At 49.0% G+C, this 14,894-nt stretch overlaps 1 protein-coding gene across 2 annotated transcripts in view; it reads left to right on the forward strand.

Moving 5' to 3' along the window:
* Positions 1–5,953: 5,953 nt before the first annotated feature.
* Positions 5,954–14,894, forward strand: part of Klhl36 (kelch like family member 36) — an 18,724-nt gene continuing 9,783 nt past the window's right edge. The window contains exons 1-2 of one of the 2 annotated variants that reach the window (XM_050165288.1): positions 5,954–6,086; positions 13,942–14,018. In XM_050165288.1, coding sequence (XP_050021245.1) covers positions 13,959–14,018 — 60 coding nt within the window. In that variant the 5' untranslated portion in view covers positions 5,954–6,086; positions 13,942–13,958. Of the gene's footprint in view, positions 6,087–11,789; positions 12,068–13,941; positions 14,019–14,894 lie in introns of those variants that run through there. The other variant, XM_050165287.1, reaches the window with a different exon arrangement.

The following is a 14,894-nucleotide window of genomic DNA, read 5'->3' on the forward strand; positions in this document are numbered from 1 at the left end:
TGGCCTTGAACTTGAAATCCTTCTACCTCAGCTTCCTGAGTACTGGGATTACAGCTGTGCACACACTGGGCCCATGCCCAGGGTTGGACACAGTGAAGGTGCCATTTAAACCAAGGCCATCTGACCTCAGAGGCTTTACATCTCCATCAGAAAGCAGAGTTTGGAAATCACGAGATGGAGTCAGGCTGCTGGGCTACCCAGGCTTTAAGACAACTCTGTGCTGAGTTTTCAAGAATATCTTATTTAGATGGGTGACATATTCTTTTAATCCCAGCACTTGGAAAGCAAACACAGGCGGATCTCTGTGAGCTCAAGGCCAGCCTGGTCTACAAAGAGAGTTCCAGAACAGCCAGAGCTACACACAGAGAAACCTGTCTTGAAAAATTAAAAAAAAAAAAAAAACCAACCAAAAAACCTTATTTACACAGATAGAAAGGTAGGTCTAGCATCTGAGAAGCAAAGAAAGAGGGGTCAGGAACCCAAGGTCATTCTTCGCTACACAGCCAGTTTGAGACAAGCCTGAACTATGAGACCCTGTCTCCAAACAAAGATAAAAACAAAAACCAAGGGCTGGAAAGACAGGTCAATGGTTAAAAGCACTTGTTGCTCTTTCAAAGGATCCCATGTTCGCTTCCCAGCACCCACACATGGCATACAACCATCTGTAACTCCAGTTCTAGGGGATCTGGTGCCCTCTGACCTCCACAGACACCTGCACACACATAACTTGGGGAGAGAGAGAGAGAGAAAGAGAGAGAGATTTTTTTAAATCTTTAAAAACAAAACAGCAAAACCCATCATATTCAACTGCTGTATTTCTGTCCTTGCAGTATCCCGACAGACTCTTTGAGGTCAGAGCTGTGGTTTCCACGTTTTCCTTGGGGCTAAAAGCTTAAGGAAAAAAGTTCCTCCTCAGCTGACCTGCCAGGTGGAATAGCACACGCCCGACTCTTGCTTCCTCAGCAAGTGGCTGCACCTTGAAACAGGTGCCTCCCTGGGAAGGAATATTTATAGACGAAACTATTAATGGAATGAGCTGATCTCACCAATGTGAGGGCTTTAAAAAGAGGTCCTCAGGGGTGTCAGAAAGATTACGTTGCCTAAGTGGGGGCTGAAGGTGCAGTCTCGGGGCTCCTGGCTGCCCTGAGTTTCAACTACTGAGGAGTCCAGAGGTTCTGTACAGAAGTCAAGGTCTCTTTTGGTAAGAGCTCAACAGGCACCGGCCCCAAGCCTGCGTGCTACAGCGTGCAGATACGAAGGTCAGAGGTCAACTTGTGTCCGTTCTCTTCTTCCACCTTGTTAGGTCCCAGGGATCAAACTCGGGTTCTTCGGCTTGGCAGCAAGTCCCTTCCCTGGCTGGACCATCTGGCAGGCCCTGGAGTGCACCCCTCTCCCATGCACACATAGATAAATAAATGTGATTTTTTTTAGAGTGAAGCATATGTCAATTTATTGGCATCATCAATATGAACAAGACAGGTGGATTGTTTTGTTTTGTTTTGTTGGTTGGTTTGTTTTGCTTGTAAAGTGAGGTTGGTTTCAGTCACCATAACAGGTGCCCATACATCTTCACTTTGAAGATGCAGAACTTCGCACAGCCGACAGGGACCACATTCCTTTCTCTCTCACAATTTTTATGTGACTGCCAGCGTTTCCTTTGGATCCTGTCTTCAGGGTAGTGGAGGTAGTAGCCTCTCACCTGCCAGGTAAGTACTTGACCACTGAGCGACATTCCCAACTCTTTTTATTTTTCATTTTGAGATAAGGGCTCATTAAGGGGCACTGAATTCGCAATCCTCCTCACTCCCGGTTGCTAACATGACAGGCCTGCACCACCAGCCTCCACTGCAGTGCGCTCTCACTGATGCGGCTGACAGAGTGGACCCCACGGGCCCTTCATCCAGACAGGCACGGCTTCCCTCCACCCATCCACCTGGTTCCCGTGCTTTCTCTTCATCATTTGCCTCTTCTGGCCTCTGCGCTTCGCCTGTCATTCTAGAGATGTGTGCCACGGCTTTTACTCTTCTGCATCAACATTTATGTATCATTTAATTAGGTGATGACTGTCATAAGCACAGCTGCTACCCCAGGCCTGATGGCCGACACTGACTCTGGGTCTACACACAGCTGACGTCAGAAGGAAGGAGAGGAGGGCTTGGCACATCATTGGCAGCTGTCAGTATCTCACAGGAGGGGACACTGCTGTGGACCTAGGGGACCAAGGATGAGAAGTCATCTGGGAAACATCCTTACAAATAAGTGGTCCAGGAGCGGGAGAGATGGCTCAGTGGTTAAGTGTGTTGAATCCCACAGATGCAAGGAGGAAGACTGCTGACCCTAATCATGGCCAAATTAAGTAATGCAAGCTTTTTTAAAAAAAAAAAATTCATGTACGCGGGCTGTGTCTCCCTAAAGGCGGAACCCAGCAAAGAGGTGCCGCCACTGGAGTCCAGCCTCGGTAAGAAAGGACAGCCTCCTGTCCATAAGAAAAGGAGTCATCATAGGAGAGGAGCAGCAGGAATGGAGGCCCCAGATAACCTGGAGACTGTTCCCTGTCGGTGTCCAGCCATGGCTACAGACCGTTTTAAAGGACTGAGGCCACTTAGGTTGTAGGGCAGGAAGCCATTCTCCTTTGTTCTAACCAAACCAGAGACTCATGAAAAAGAGGAGGTAGGTGTGTGACTGGAACCCAGGATCTGAGGGGCTTGGACAGCAAGCACTAGCAGGGATTGCAAGTTACTGGAAATAAACCTGGAAACTTCAAAGTGGAGACATTTATGTACTTGTTTGTTTGTTTGTTTGTTTGTTTGTTTGTTTAGAAACAGGGTCTCACCATTGTTGAGTAATAGCCCTGGATCATGAAGAATTGAGATGGGCAATAGCCCCCTAGCCATGAAGAATGGCTTAGCCCCAGCCTGAGCGTTCCTATTCCACCTGCAGAAACAATAAACCACCCTCCCTGCTCCCAGTGCATTCAACCTTCCTCCCAGGTAGAGGCTGGGGCCCCTCACTGCTCCAGTAAAGCCAAAGCCGTCTCAGCCTGTTGAGTACTCCTTTGTCTGCTTCTTTGGTTTTTCCAGACAGGGGTTTCTCTGTGTAGCCCTGGCTGTCCTGGAACTCTGTAGACCAGGCTGACCTTGAACTCAGAGAGCTGACTGCTTCGTCTCCTGAGTGCTGGGATTAAAGGCTTACACTACCACCGTCTGGCTCCCAGCCCCCCTTTTTACTGGTCATTTTAAGGATAACATCTCACAGAGTTGCCCAGCCCAGCCTTGGACTTGGATGTAACCCAGGCAGATCTCCAAACTTCCATCCTCCTTAAACAGCTAGATAACAGGCCCTTACCATCACACCTGGCTTCCAAGCACCCTTAAGGCTGATAAGGAATGCATGCTGGGGGTGACAAGAGTGTGGAGACATGGGCTTTGTCACCACAAAATTCATGATTAACTTATGAAATTCAAATACATTCTGTGCCTGAGACCCAGCTCAGTGCTAAGGAGGATTTGCCTGTGGGGTCGCCCTATTGCTTGCTGCTTCCTGCGGGCATCCCATGTGTCAGTCAAACTCTGCTCTGCCTGGGATGACAAGGCTATTCCTTCGTCCTTTTGAGGTCTCTTCTCCCCTGTAGTCTGCCCACTGGTCCCTCATTTACCTTGCATGCATAGTGCAAATGTCTCTCCTGGCATTCATGCATATTTTGAGCAAATATGCTTTCCTCCCAGGAGCCCTGGGAGAATTTATCCTTCAATTTTACCTTATTATTTATTATGAGGGGTACATGCCACGGCACAAACGTGGAGGGTCAGAAGACAACTTTGTGGAGTTGGTTCTTATAGCTGGAAGTCTTTTCTCTGTCCCATCTGGTCTTGTTGGACCGATTTCTCTCCTGCCCGCCAGTGTAAACAAAGATACAGGGAAAAAGAAGGCAGAGTCTGGCAGCCAACGAAGATGTGAGGTAGCAAGCCACGAGCCTTGTAGTAAAATATAGAATAATAGAAATGGGTTAATGTAAGTTTGTAAGAGCTAGTTAATAGTAAGCTTGAGCTAATGAGCCAAACAGTTCATGCAGAGAAACTGTCACTAGGCCGGTAGGAAGCCATATGTACCTGGAAGCAAAGCTCAGCTTGAATCAGTTTGGGGCAGCAAGCTAGGCTGCAGAGTGGTAGAAATGGGTCCTTGGTCTGGATCAATGAGATGCTTCACCTGCAGGTGTACCAGATTGTGTTGCCAGGCTCTGAGTTGCTGCTGTGCCCATAGTCTCCCTCGAAGAGCCTAAGTGTCACATGCCCCAGGCTAGAGGAAGAAGCAGCTATAATGGTGGTGGCAGAAGAGGAGTCTGCTACACAGGAAGAAGTGGCCTCCCCACGCCCCCAGAAGATGCGGCAGAGTCCTGCACAGATCCTGGCCATGAGTCACCCCAGAGTTTCCAAGGAGGAAATAGGGTAGGTTCCAGTCCTGTGGCCCAAATCCTGGATCAGGCTCTCAAGGACAGCCAACCCCTTGGTCTGTTGCTTTAAGGTGACAGCATGGATAAGGAGTGCCTGCCACAGGCGTCACCAGAACCTCAGGGCAACTCAGCTGCCCAGAAGATCCCAGAGAGCAATGAAGCTGGTTTATTGACTCCTAGAGGGACCCACGTGCAAACCTGTCCAGTCAAGAAGTTCCATGTCGCTGGGCAGTGGTGGCGCACACCTTTAATCCCAGCACTAGGGAGGCAGAGGAAGGCAGATCTCTGAGTTCGAGGCCTGTCTGGTCTACAGAGCAAGTTCCAGGACAGTCTCAAAAATCTAAAAAAAAAAAAAGAAAAAAGAAAAAGAAAAAAGGGGCTGGCGAGATGGCTCAGAGGTTAAGAGCATTGCCTGCTCTTCCAAAGGTCCTGAGTTCAATTCCCAGCAACCATATGGTGGCTCACAACCATCTGTAATGGGATCTGGTGACCTCTTCTGGCCTGCAGGCATACATGGAAAGAATGCTCTGTATACATAATAAATAAATAAATAAATAAATATTAAAAAAAAAAGAAAGAAAGTTTACTCATCTCCCACAGGGTGAAAGAGAAAAAGCCTGACATGCAGAAATAAGTGTGTATTCTTGTGTGTGGATGTGTATATGTGTAAATGCGCCTGTGTATGCGTGCACATGCTTGTGCATGTATGTGTGATTGAAGCAGTAATGACCCTGTACCCAGCATACAGTTACAGTATCCCAGCCATCACGCTAGTCATCTCTATGCAATAACGCACTTTCGACCCTCCCCCAAACCTCAGGGTCAGTAACCCTCAAGAGGCCACAAAAGTATAGGACCAGAGCTGTAGCTCCATTGGTAGAATACTTGCCTAACATACATGAAGCCCGGGGTTTCATGTCCACTACCAAGAAAACAGGTGTAGTGGCACATCTGTATCCCCAGAACTGAGAAGATGAAACCATGAGGATCAGAAATTCAAGGTCATCTTGGTGTAAATATCAAGGTGGAGGCAGCCTGAGCCTCAGTTTGTGTGTTTGTTTGTTTCAGTGTAACTGACCCAATCTCACACAGTGGCTAAGTGGCAGAAGCAAAGCTAGTCTGTCTTTATACCACGGGTCATTATGGCTCGTGTACTGAATAAGTGATTGGACAAGCACAACCAACAAGACCAGATGCTGGGCGATTCATCCAGGACAGCCTGCTGAATCGGTCTAGGACAGGCATTTCGAAGGGTCAGGCTGCAGGGGCTGGGCACAATGACTGGGCATGGGCACCTCCTCATGTGTGAGGCATACTCCCCAGAACCCTGTGTTCCTGCCTCCCTTGGTTCCCAGAGGCAAGGCCAGTCTCTGCCCTCCCTTATCTAGCTCTATGATAACTGTGCTCAGTATCTGTCTTCTCCTACTGCAGATCCAAGGCTGGCTTCGCTCGGCTCCGTTTGGCCAATACCGATTGCCCAGCTAGACACGGCCCATTCTTTCCTGAATAAAAGAGAAGAGCACCACAGACTCCACAACACCTGAAGAGAGCCAGGCCAGCCAGAGGCTACATCCAACAGGCAAGCAAGCAATCAGCGACCGACACCCAGCTCAGGAGCAACTGTGCAGCTGACAAGGTCCTGGCCACATGCTTGTTTCTTCTAAAGAGGGACAAGGGACAAAGCCTCAACTCTGCAGTCAGGACCTGAGGGATCTCAGCATCCGGGATTGTGCAGGCCGGGGAGTTTGGGGTGTGGGGAACAGAGTTTGTAAAATTCACAGGGACAATTGAGAGGCCTGGCGATACGTGTTAGTACAGCCTGGTGATCAGTTCCCCAAATCCCATTGTTACCTCAGAGGTGGGGGAAGTGTGTGACTATCAGTTAGCAATGTCTGCCGTGGAGTCAGAATAGAAAATGGAGACCTGTGTGCTACATGCTTACTGTCCTGAGTGGTAGAACTGTGGGAGATTACTAGCAATAATAGCAGCTCCACTAAACAGACTAGCAAATGTTATAATCTCAGCACTCGAGAGACTGAGGCAGAAGGACTGAGGTCCAGGCTGGCTTGGGCCTCCCGGGAGAGCTTATCTCAAAATAATAACAGCAGGTAACATGTCTTAAGCATGTCAATTGGGTTAGCATGTTCATTTCTTCCCTTTCTGTCCTCAGATTAACCCTCAGAGACAGATGTCATTGTCCTTCCTCTAAAAGGTCTGTCCCATGGGGCTTTTTTATATTTGTGTTGTTTGATGTTACATCCTGGGCTCCTAAAAAATACTTCCTGGCCATGCAGGCAGTTGCGTGTTTGCTGAGGGACGGGTGAATTTCCATTTTGAAGACGAGGAAACCGAGGACCCGAGCAGTAAGTGGCTTGCTCTGGGTAGGCAGCTGCTAAGTGCTACTTTAGGGCATCATGCCCTACAGGACTTTCTGGAAGGATGGACATGTTCTGTAACCTGTTCCTTATGATAGCTATTAGCCACATGTAGTTACTGAGGACTTAAAATGTGGCTAGTGTGTGGAAATCTGAATTTATAATCTCATATAAATCTTGACTAATTAAAAGCTGACATTAGAAATAGCGGCGTGTGGCTGATGGCAGCTTCTCTGAATAGCGCAGCCTGGAGCTTAAGGGTTTGAGCACCAGAGACTAATGCCAGATTCCAGGATGTAAAGTGCAAACAAGGTCAAGGTTTTCCTGGGGCACTACAGAAATCCCCGGCTTTAGGTTCCACGGAGCGGGGGAGGGGAGTTTGCTGGCCAGTGGAGGTCCCAGCGTGAGCTTTTGCTGTCCTGCCACAGCTGTCTGGGAGAATGATGACGGCTCCAGAGGGGATCTGGATGACTGAGGACAACCTGCTGAGCTGGGACAGAGCTCAAGACCTGTAATCTTGAAGTCCTGAGTCCTTAAGCCTTATCCTTTTACTGCTCAGCAGAAGGAGAAGCAAGGTGCCATGCCCCCCTCCATGGGTGAATCAGGCTGTGGGCATTACCAGTGGGTGAGGGACTTCGGTGGTCACACACTAGAGCTGGGGTATGCACTCATTACACACATTACACACTCATTCCAGATGGCAGCTCATTCCTCCTCCAGGCCTCTGTCCAGGTTGGCTGGTGTCTTCCTTCCCGTCCCATCCAAGGGTGATGTTGAGAAATGCCTAAATCAGATGATGGCCTGAGTGTGACTCCTAGAGAGAGTCCACTCCAGGCTTCGTCAGTTTTATCAGGGATCAGGGCTGAAACAGAAGAGCACCTGTGTGGGTGGTTGAGCATCGTGTATCATCAGCTAAGGTTAACAGCTATGTCACAGATGGTTTGAAGAAACCATGGATTAATTCACTAAGCTTTGATGACATCACCGGAGGGGGGAGCAGGTTGGAGGTGGGGAAACTGAGGCACAACAAAGTAGCTGGTACAGTTCACCCATCAAGGGTACAGCCATGCTAGGACTCATCCCAGGCAGAACCGAGAGGGAAATATGTTGAGGATGATGGAGGAAGGGGTGATAAACAGCTCAGAGATGAGGCACCCCCACCCAGGGCTGGCCTATATTCCCACTGTGGCCCTCTCTGTGTGCCAGCCTCATTCTCCAAAGGCATCCTGACCTTCCCAGCCCCAGAGCAGTTCTAACCCTACAGGATGTGCCGGCCAAGGATTCCCAGCAAAGACATGACTGGGGCTGGCCAGCAAGCCTGCTCTTTTGTACAGAACCATCTAGATTATTCAGCCCTTGGGAGGAAGGCCAGGCCACGGATAAACCTTTGGCAAGCAGAACCGAGTGTTTAGAGAGCTGGCCCCACCTTCTAGGCCCAGCCAACCTCCTCCAGGAGCCCAGCCAACCTCAAGAGTCTTTTGGAGCTCTTCTTTCTCTTCTCTGATAGTCTTTCTCTTTTTTCCTCTTCTTTCTTTCCTTCCTTTTCTTTTTCTTTTTTTCATGTTTTTATGCTGTCCTGGAGACAGAACCCAAGCCTTCGTACATGCTAGACAAACTCATCTACCCCTGAGGCAAATCACCAACCCAAACATCCACTTCTGAACAGAGGGTTAGGCAGAGAAATAACACAGACCTCATTAGAGTAGGCTCTTGGGTGACAATCCAAACTATTTTCCATGGCCAGCTGTATGGGTCTGTGGTCTCTGGGATTACACAGTCTCTGTGTTCACAAAGGCCCTAAGTGGAGGTTTAAATTGTCTTGGACTTTGGAGTCACCTGACCTTGCACTTGTTCTGTGTATGCAAAGCATGATGGGATGGTAGAGCAGGTCATAGATCTGGGCCGTGGAAGTCCTCATTCCTACCTATTAATCAGTGTCCCTGGTGGGAACCTGTGAGTGCTGCCTACCAAATGACTTAGTGTGGCTCAGGGTGGCCTATGACAGTCTACAAGTGTTCCTGAGTCTCCCTTCCTATGTCCCGGGGAATTCAAAATGAAATAGTGACTTTAACACCCGTTATTGGAGCCAGGTATAGTGGCCCAAGCCTTTTCATCCTAGCCATTGGGAAGCAGAGGCAGGCAGATCTCTGTTAGTTTCAAGGTCAGCCTGGGCTACAGAGTGAGTTCCAGGATGGACAGAGTTACACAGAGAAACCCTGTCTCAACAAACAACACACACACACACACACACAGACTCGCACAAAACAAAACTATGATTGGTCTGGAGCAGACCACAGAAACAACGGAACATTTTGTCCTGTTTTGTGCTTCAGCCTCATGCTGAATCTCCAATATGGAGTCCCTGTCAGGGGTATCCACTAAGACCCTCCTTCTGGGGTCTTAAACACAAGAACGGGCAAGCAGCATTCACCTCCATGCCATTTATGACAGGGATGCTAGCTGTGCATTCACCAATGGGAGAGACCCAGTGCATAATCTGAGCTGCGGGCCCAGACACTTCTGTTAGGGCCATGCAACAGGAGAGAGTCTGCTGTCATGAGAACTCATGTTGGAGGAGAGAGGAAAAGCTACCAAAGAGTCCAAGTCATGTGATCTTGTTTGCATAGATGCACAGGGAATACATAATGGGAAAGACTTTGGGCTGTTCCTTTTGGTGGCTATGTTTTCCCCTTCTTGCTCTCCTCTATCTTCTGAGCTCTCCGTGGGGAGGCGCACATATCACTATGAGGCACTGGTGGCAGGAGCAGGGTAGGAGGCTGATTGCCAGGCATCAGAGCCCTGCTTCTGGAAGGCGGGCAATCTCAGGTGAGGGGTTTCCTTCTCCAGGTCTTACCAGGCACCTGTAAATAGGAGGGGAAGGATGACTTCCCCAGGGTTGAAACCAAATGAGTCCCTGTGCATTTCTAGGGCATTTTACAGCCATTTCTAGGGCACAGTAAGCTGCAACGGCTTGCTGACATTATTATTGTTTAGAAATCATAGAATCTCAGCATTTAGGAGACTGAGGCAGAAGGACCAAGAGTTCCAGCCATCCCTGGCCACATAACAAGGCCCTACCTCAGGTTTATGATGGTCCTCCTGCCTCTGCTTCCCAAGTGCTGGGATTACAAGCACGATCCACCATGGTCGGCTGGCATTCGCTACTTTTATAACTGAAGCAGAAAGTTTTTGAAAGGCAGAAAATGGAAGTTATTTCACTCCATGCTCCTAGGGAGATATGAAGAGGCCTAGGCTAGATTTACAGACCCAGGTCCATAGCATGAATAATAAAAACCAAGAGACAGATATTAGGGTTCAACCTGAAAGTCAGAAAAGCAAAACAGTCAGTCACTGGCTCTTACCTCTACCTCAGTCCGAAATGGCGATCCTGCCTCAAGGAATCTCAGAATAAGACTGTGTCTGAGGGCTGTCTCCTCCCATCTTATATTCCTCTCTAGGGCTGAGATTAAAGGCATGCACCACTACTGCCCAGTTTCTATGGCAAACTAGTGTGGCTACTGGGATTAAAGGTGTGTGTCACCACTGCCTGGCCTGTAAGGCTGACCAGGGTGGTCATTTTACTCTCTGATCTTCAGGCAAGCTTTATTTATTAAAACACAAATGAAATAATCACTACACAGGTCACCTGTGGATTTCCAGGTTTGTCCAAGGTCTGACTACAGCCCCTCACCTCAGGGCTGTGAATCTTCTTTGTCTTTCCAAACCCAACACCTCGGGTACGAATGTGAAGTTACAGGTTATTAAGATAGCTTTAGTTAGGTTGTCCATGGTAATGAGTTGAAGAAGCAGTATGAGTTCGAAGTCAGTTTGATCTACTTTTTTTTTTAAAAAAAATCTCTTTAGTTAAATCTTGATAATAATAGGTGGACATAAATTTATGCTCACACGGGTATGCAAACTAACAATGCTCTCGTTTCAAACCTTTTTTGTCACCCCCTGAAAGTCCCTGATTTTCCTTTGTTGGCTGCCCCAGCTTTCTGACCCTTGGCGTCCTCTGCTGTGCTTCCTGGCTTTCCTATTTTCCTGTTTGAACATTTTACTTACATCTTTTGTTCTCAAGTGGTTTGCCTTTTTTTTTTTTTTTTTCGAGGTGGTTTGCCTTTTTAAGACAAAAATCTCACTATGTAGCCCGATCTGCCCTTGGACTCTTCATCTTCCTGCTTCAGCTTCCCAAGGACGACGACAGCTGTGTGCCACCAAAAGCAGCTGGGAGTGTCCTTTTGTCTCTAGCTTCTTTCGTGTATTGGAACCGCTTCAAGGTTCTTCCAGACTATAACGTGAGTGAAGTTTGATAGTTGATAGATGAATTAATGATGATCTCAGCTCAACAAATATTTACTGAGAGGCCGTGTACCTGCCACGGGAACCCAGCAAGGATTATAATGTTCGCTGGAGGGCTTCAAGTGGAAAAGAAATAGAAAGAAAAGGGAGGAAGGGAGGGAAGAAAAAGAAGAAAAGAATTATGTAAAATATGATGAGCCAACTAGGGCAAAGTTGAGGGCCGTGGTGATTGAGGTCCTGGGGAAGGAAGGAAAAAAGGAAGGAAGGAAGGAAGGAAGGAAGGAAGGAAGGAAGGAAGGAAGGAAGGAAGGGAGGGAAGAAAGAGAAAAAGAAAAAAAGAAAACGTAACAGTAATAGATTGTGATAAACAGTAAGGAGAAGCAGAAAGCAGGACACAGGGTGCAGGGATGCTGCCCCTGAGAGAAGGTAAGGAGGGCACAGCCATCCCGGAACCCCTGACACGCCCTGAGGTCTGTCCCACGGAGCCACCTCGTGTCCTGGAGCCAGGGACGTGGGGGTCAGAAAGTTTCTGCGGAGCATGCCTGGCCTGCCTAGGAGACAGCTGGGGTGCAGCTAAGGGAGATCAATAGTAAGAAACCCTGGGTACCTCTTCCAGACACCTTCCCGCCCCTAAAACTGAGGTCCGCCCTCCTGCCTGTTAGTCTCCAACAGACCCGCCACTCAGACGACGCTCCGCCTTCCACCCTGCAGACCCCGCCTCTCGTCCCGCCTGCAGGCCCCGCCCCTCAGCCGCCATTGACAGTGCAGGCTTGCACTTCCTAGCGGAGGGATGGTTGCGTTTCGGGCGGGCACCGTAGCCCCGCAGCGCGCGCTGCTCTGGTAGCTGCTTGCAAGCGGGCGCGATTCGGGTTCGTGGGTGCACAGGTGCGACCCACGCCTCCCTCAGCGCCTCAGCGCCTGCCGGGCGGGACCCGGGACGGTGAGTGCAGCCTGGGCTGCGTGCTGGATCCCGGGGACCCCGGGCGGGGGCTCTGCACCTTCACCTCACCTACTTGCACGTAGCCCAGGACGCATCTAGCGGCCACAGACACGGTCCCTGAGACTAAGGCGAGCCCTGCACTGGAGCGCGCTGTCTCTCTCTGAATCCCTTGGCCTAGAAAAGAACGCTCTCAGACTGTGAGGAACCAAGAGACCTGGCTGGTCGCCCTAAGTAGTAGATGGGCAGAGAAGGTGTCTGTGTTTTCCCCTCTGTGACCTTGGGCGGGCCCCTCAGCCACCTGCCCAGCCAGGGTGTGATTTTCTCACTGTGGGAACAATGGTACTCAGTCTCTGTCGGCCAAGGTGAACCGAGGGAGCCAGGGGTATGCAGTAAGTAGGTGCTTTTTTGATGACTGGGCTGCTTCCCTTCTCTCTGGGCCTCCAGCAACCCGGGGACAGTCAGAGTCCCTGCATGGGAACAGCTTCGACACAAAGTTACTAGTTTCCTCCCAAAGATCCACTCCTCTCTTCTTTCCCAGGGAGAGTCGAACAGAATGGAATGTCCCTGATTTCTTCCTCCGTGGGAACACTGGAGCCCCCTCTCTCTCCCTCCCTGTTTATCTCCTAATCGCGCTGACTTCTTAGCACATTGTTCTGCTTTAGCCAAGACTCTTTCTTCAATAGATAACAAAATGATTCTTCTTGTGGACTCAGCAGAACCGGGGGAAATTTTCTCCGAACCCCAATCCCGGTCTATGTGTTATGCCCAAGTTGGTTCCGTAAGGAAAACGAGGTGGAGAAGTGAGACTGGCAAAGACAGATTCGTCTTTACGGGCTGTTAATTAGACCAGCGAGAGTCTGCACCTTTCCAATCTTCCCAAAGGATGGAGGTCCGGTTCTCTGTGGGCGCCATCGGGGCAAGCTGATTTCAGGGCGTTGACTTTAGGTTGTTTGCAGTGGTCCCGTGTCAGTGTGTTCCCCTTCCTTCCCATCATTGTCCCCTACCCCTCAATGTATCGGGGCAGGGAGTTCCATAGACTCCAAGCACAAGCAGAATCTTTCTGACCACAGCTAGAGAAGCAAGTTGAGCAGAATTTTTCCGAGTCAAATTAAGCTTAACCCAACAGATTTATTCCTTCCTGGGTGTCCTCTCCTAGTCTTCAAAGTCCCCCAAAGCCTGGCTCCAAGATGGTGGACAAAGGTGTTTGCCACCAAGCTTGAGTTCAATCCCTGGGTCCCATATGATGGAAAAAAGAGCTTAACTCTCCCAGGCTTTCAAAAAATAAATTAAATTAAATTAAAGTTAAGGGGAAAAAATGTGAGCATGAGACACAGACTAAATGCTGTGAGATGCCACACTTTAGACGATACAGGGTCGTGAACTAAGGTTTAGTAAAGAAAGTTGTCTCCTTGCTCTGAGCCAATGCCATAAAATGGGCTCAGAGTTCCAGGAACTCTGATATCCATACAGATATCCAAAGTCCTGAAAAGAGCAACTGGTCTAGCTTCCACCCAACAGTTCCCAAATAAAACAACTTTACAAAAACAAACAAACAGCTTATTCCCGCACATACACACACAGACTTTGCACTGTGTGCTGTTCTGTGTACCAGGTCATGAGATGCCCTTCAAGTTAAGAGAGTCTCCTCTTGTGGTTGATGGCTCTCTGTTTTCGTTCCTTCAATTCTATTTGCCAACTTAGATCTCACACTAAGCAGTTACAGCAGCCTGACTTTTTACACACAGTGTCTCGTTCTCTCTCCTTCACGGGATGGTTTCTTCATTTGCTAACAGTGGTGTCTGCCTGCTGGGCCCGCTGCTAACAGCCAGCCTGGAGTTAATGGCGCATGCTCAGAAATGCTATTCTCATTGTAGGTCCGGAATCACTCACAATGGAGGCAAGCAAGCAGATGCGAGTGTCTCGGCCATACAAAATCAGCGAATCTTCAAAGGTAACGTGGGCAGTGCCTCTCCACCCGTGGTATCGATTCCTATTGCCTCCGTCTTATGTCTCCTTAACTGTATCCACCTGCGGGTTTGCAGAGGGGGGGTTGCAGAGGAGCTCCTGGGTATAGCTCCCTCCATTTTCCATATCATCATGACGGGTGGGACAAAAGAACCAAGGGATTTCTGCCCTCGTGTGGGCCTTACCAACGATGCGAGTCTCATGGAGAGTCCAGCCTCTGACCTTAAAATAGGACCCATCTTCCTGATGTTAGGACACCAGGGATCACTTCTCTGTAAGTGTCCTACTCCCTGGGACCCCAAGAATGAACAAGTACGGACTCCCTGGGTTCTGGCCACCAGCCCACATCAAGCTGGTTTCATTAGAATCAGACTCAGCAAGTCAGGAAAGAATCCAGGGAGAATGACCATGCCCAGTGGGCAGGGTGCACATTTGTAATCTCAGCACTTGAAGGCTGAGACAAGAAGACAACCAAGAGGGCTGGAGAGATGGCTCAGAGGTTAAGAGCATTGCCTGCTCTTCCGAAGGTCCTGAGTTCAATTCCCAGAAACCACATGGTGGCTCACAACCATCTATAATGGGGTCTGGTGTATAAATAAATAAATAAATAAATAAAGCCTGCCTATATAATGAGTACAGGAGAGTACAGGCTGGCCGGCCAGTCAGAGTTACTTAGCAAAATCCTCTCCCAAAAACCAGCCTGTGTGTATGTGTGGAGGGGAGGGGTGTCATACACCTTTAACTCCAGGAGAAACTGGTGGATCTCTGAGTCTACAGGGTGAGTTCTAGGACAGCCAGGGCTGTAGAGAGCCCTGTCTTAGAACAAAACAAACAAGCAAAAAAAAAAAAAAAAAAACAAAAA

Source organism: Alexandromys fortis, unplaced genomic scaffold (assembly GCF_014885135.2).
Source record: "Alexandromys fortis isolate MF-2015 unplaced genomic scaffold, M_Fortis_MF-2015_v1.1 scaffold_165, whole genome shotgun sequence".
NCBI classification, from domain to species: domain Eukaryota; kingdom Metazoa; phylum Chordata; class Mammalia; order Rodentia; family Cricetidae; genus Alexandromys; species Alexandromys fortis.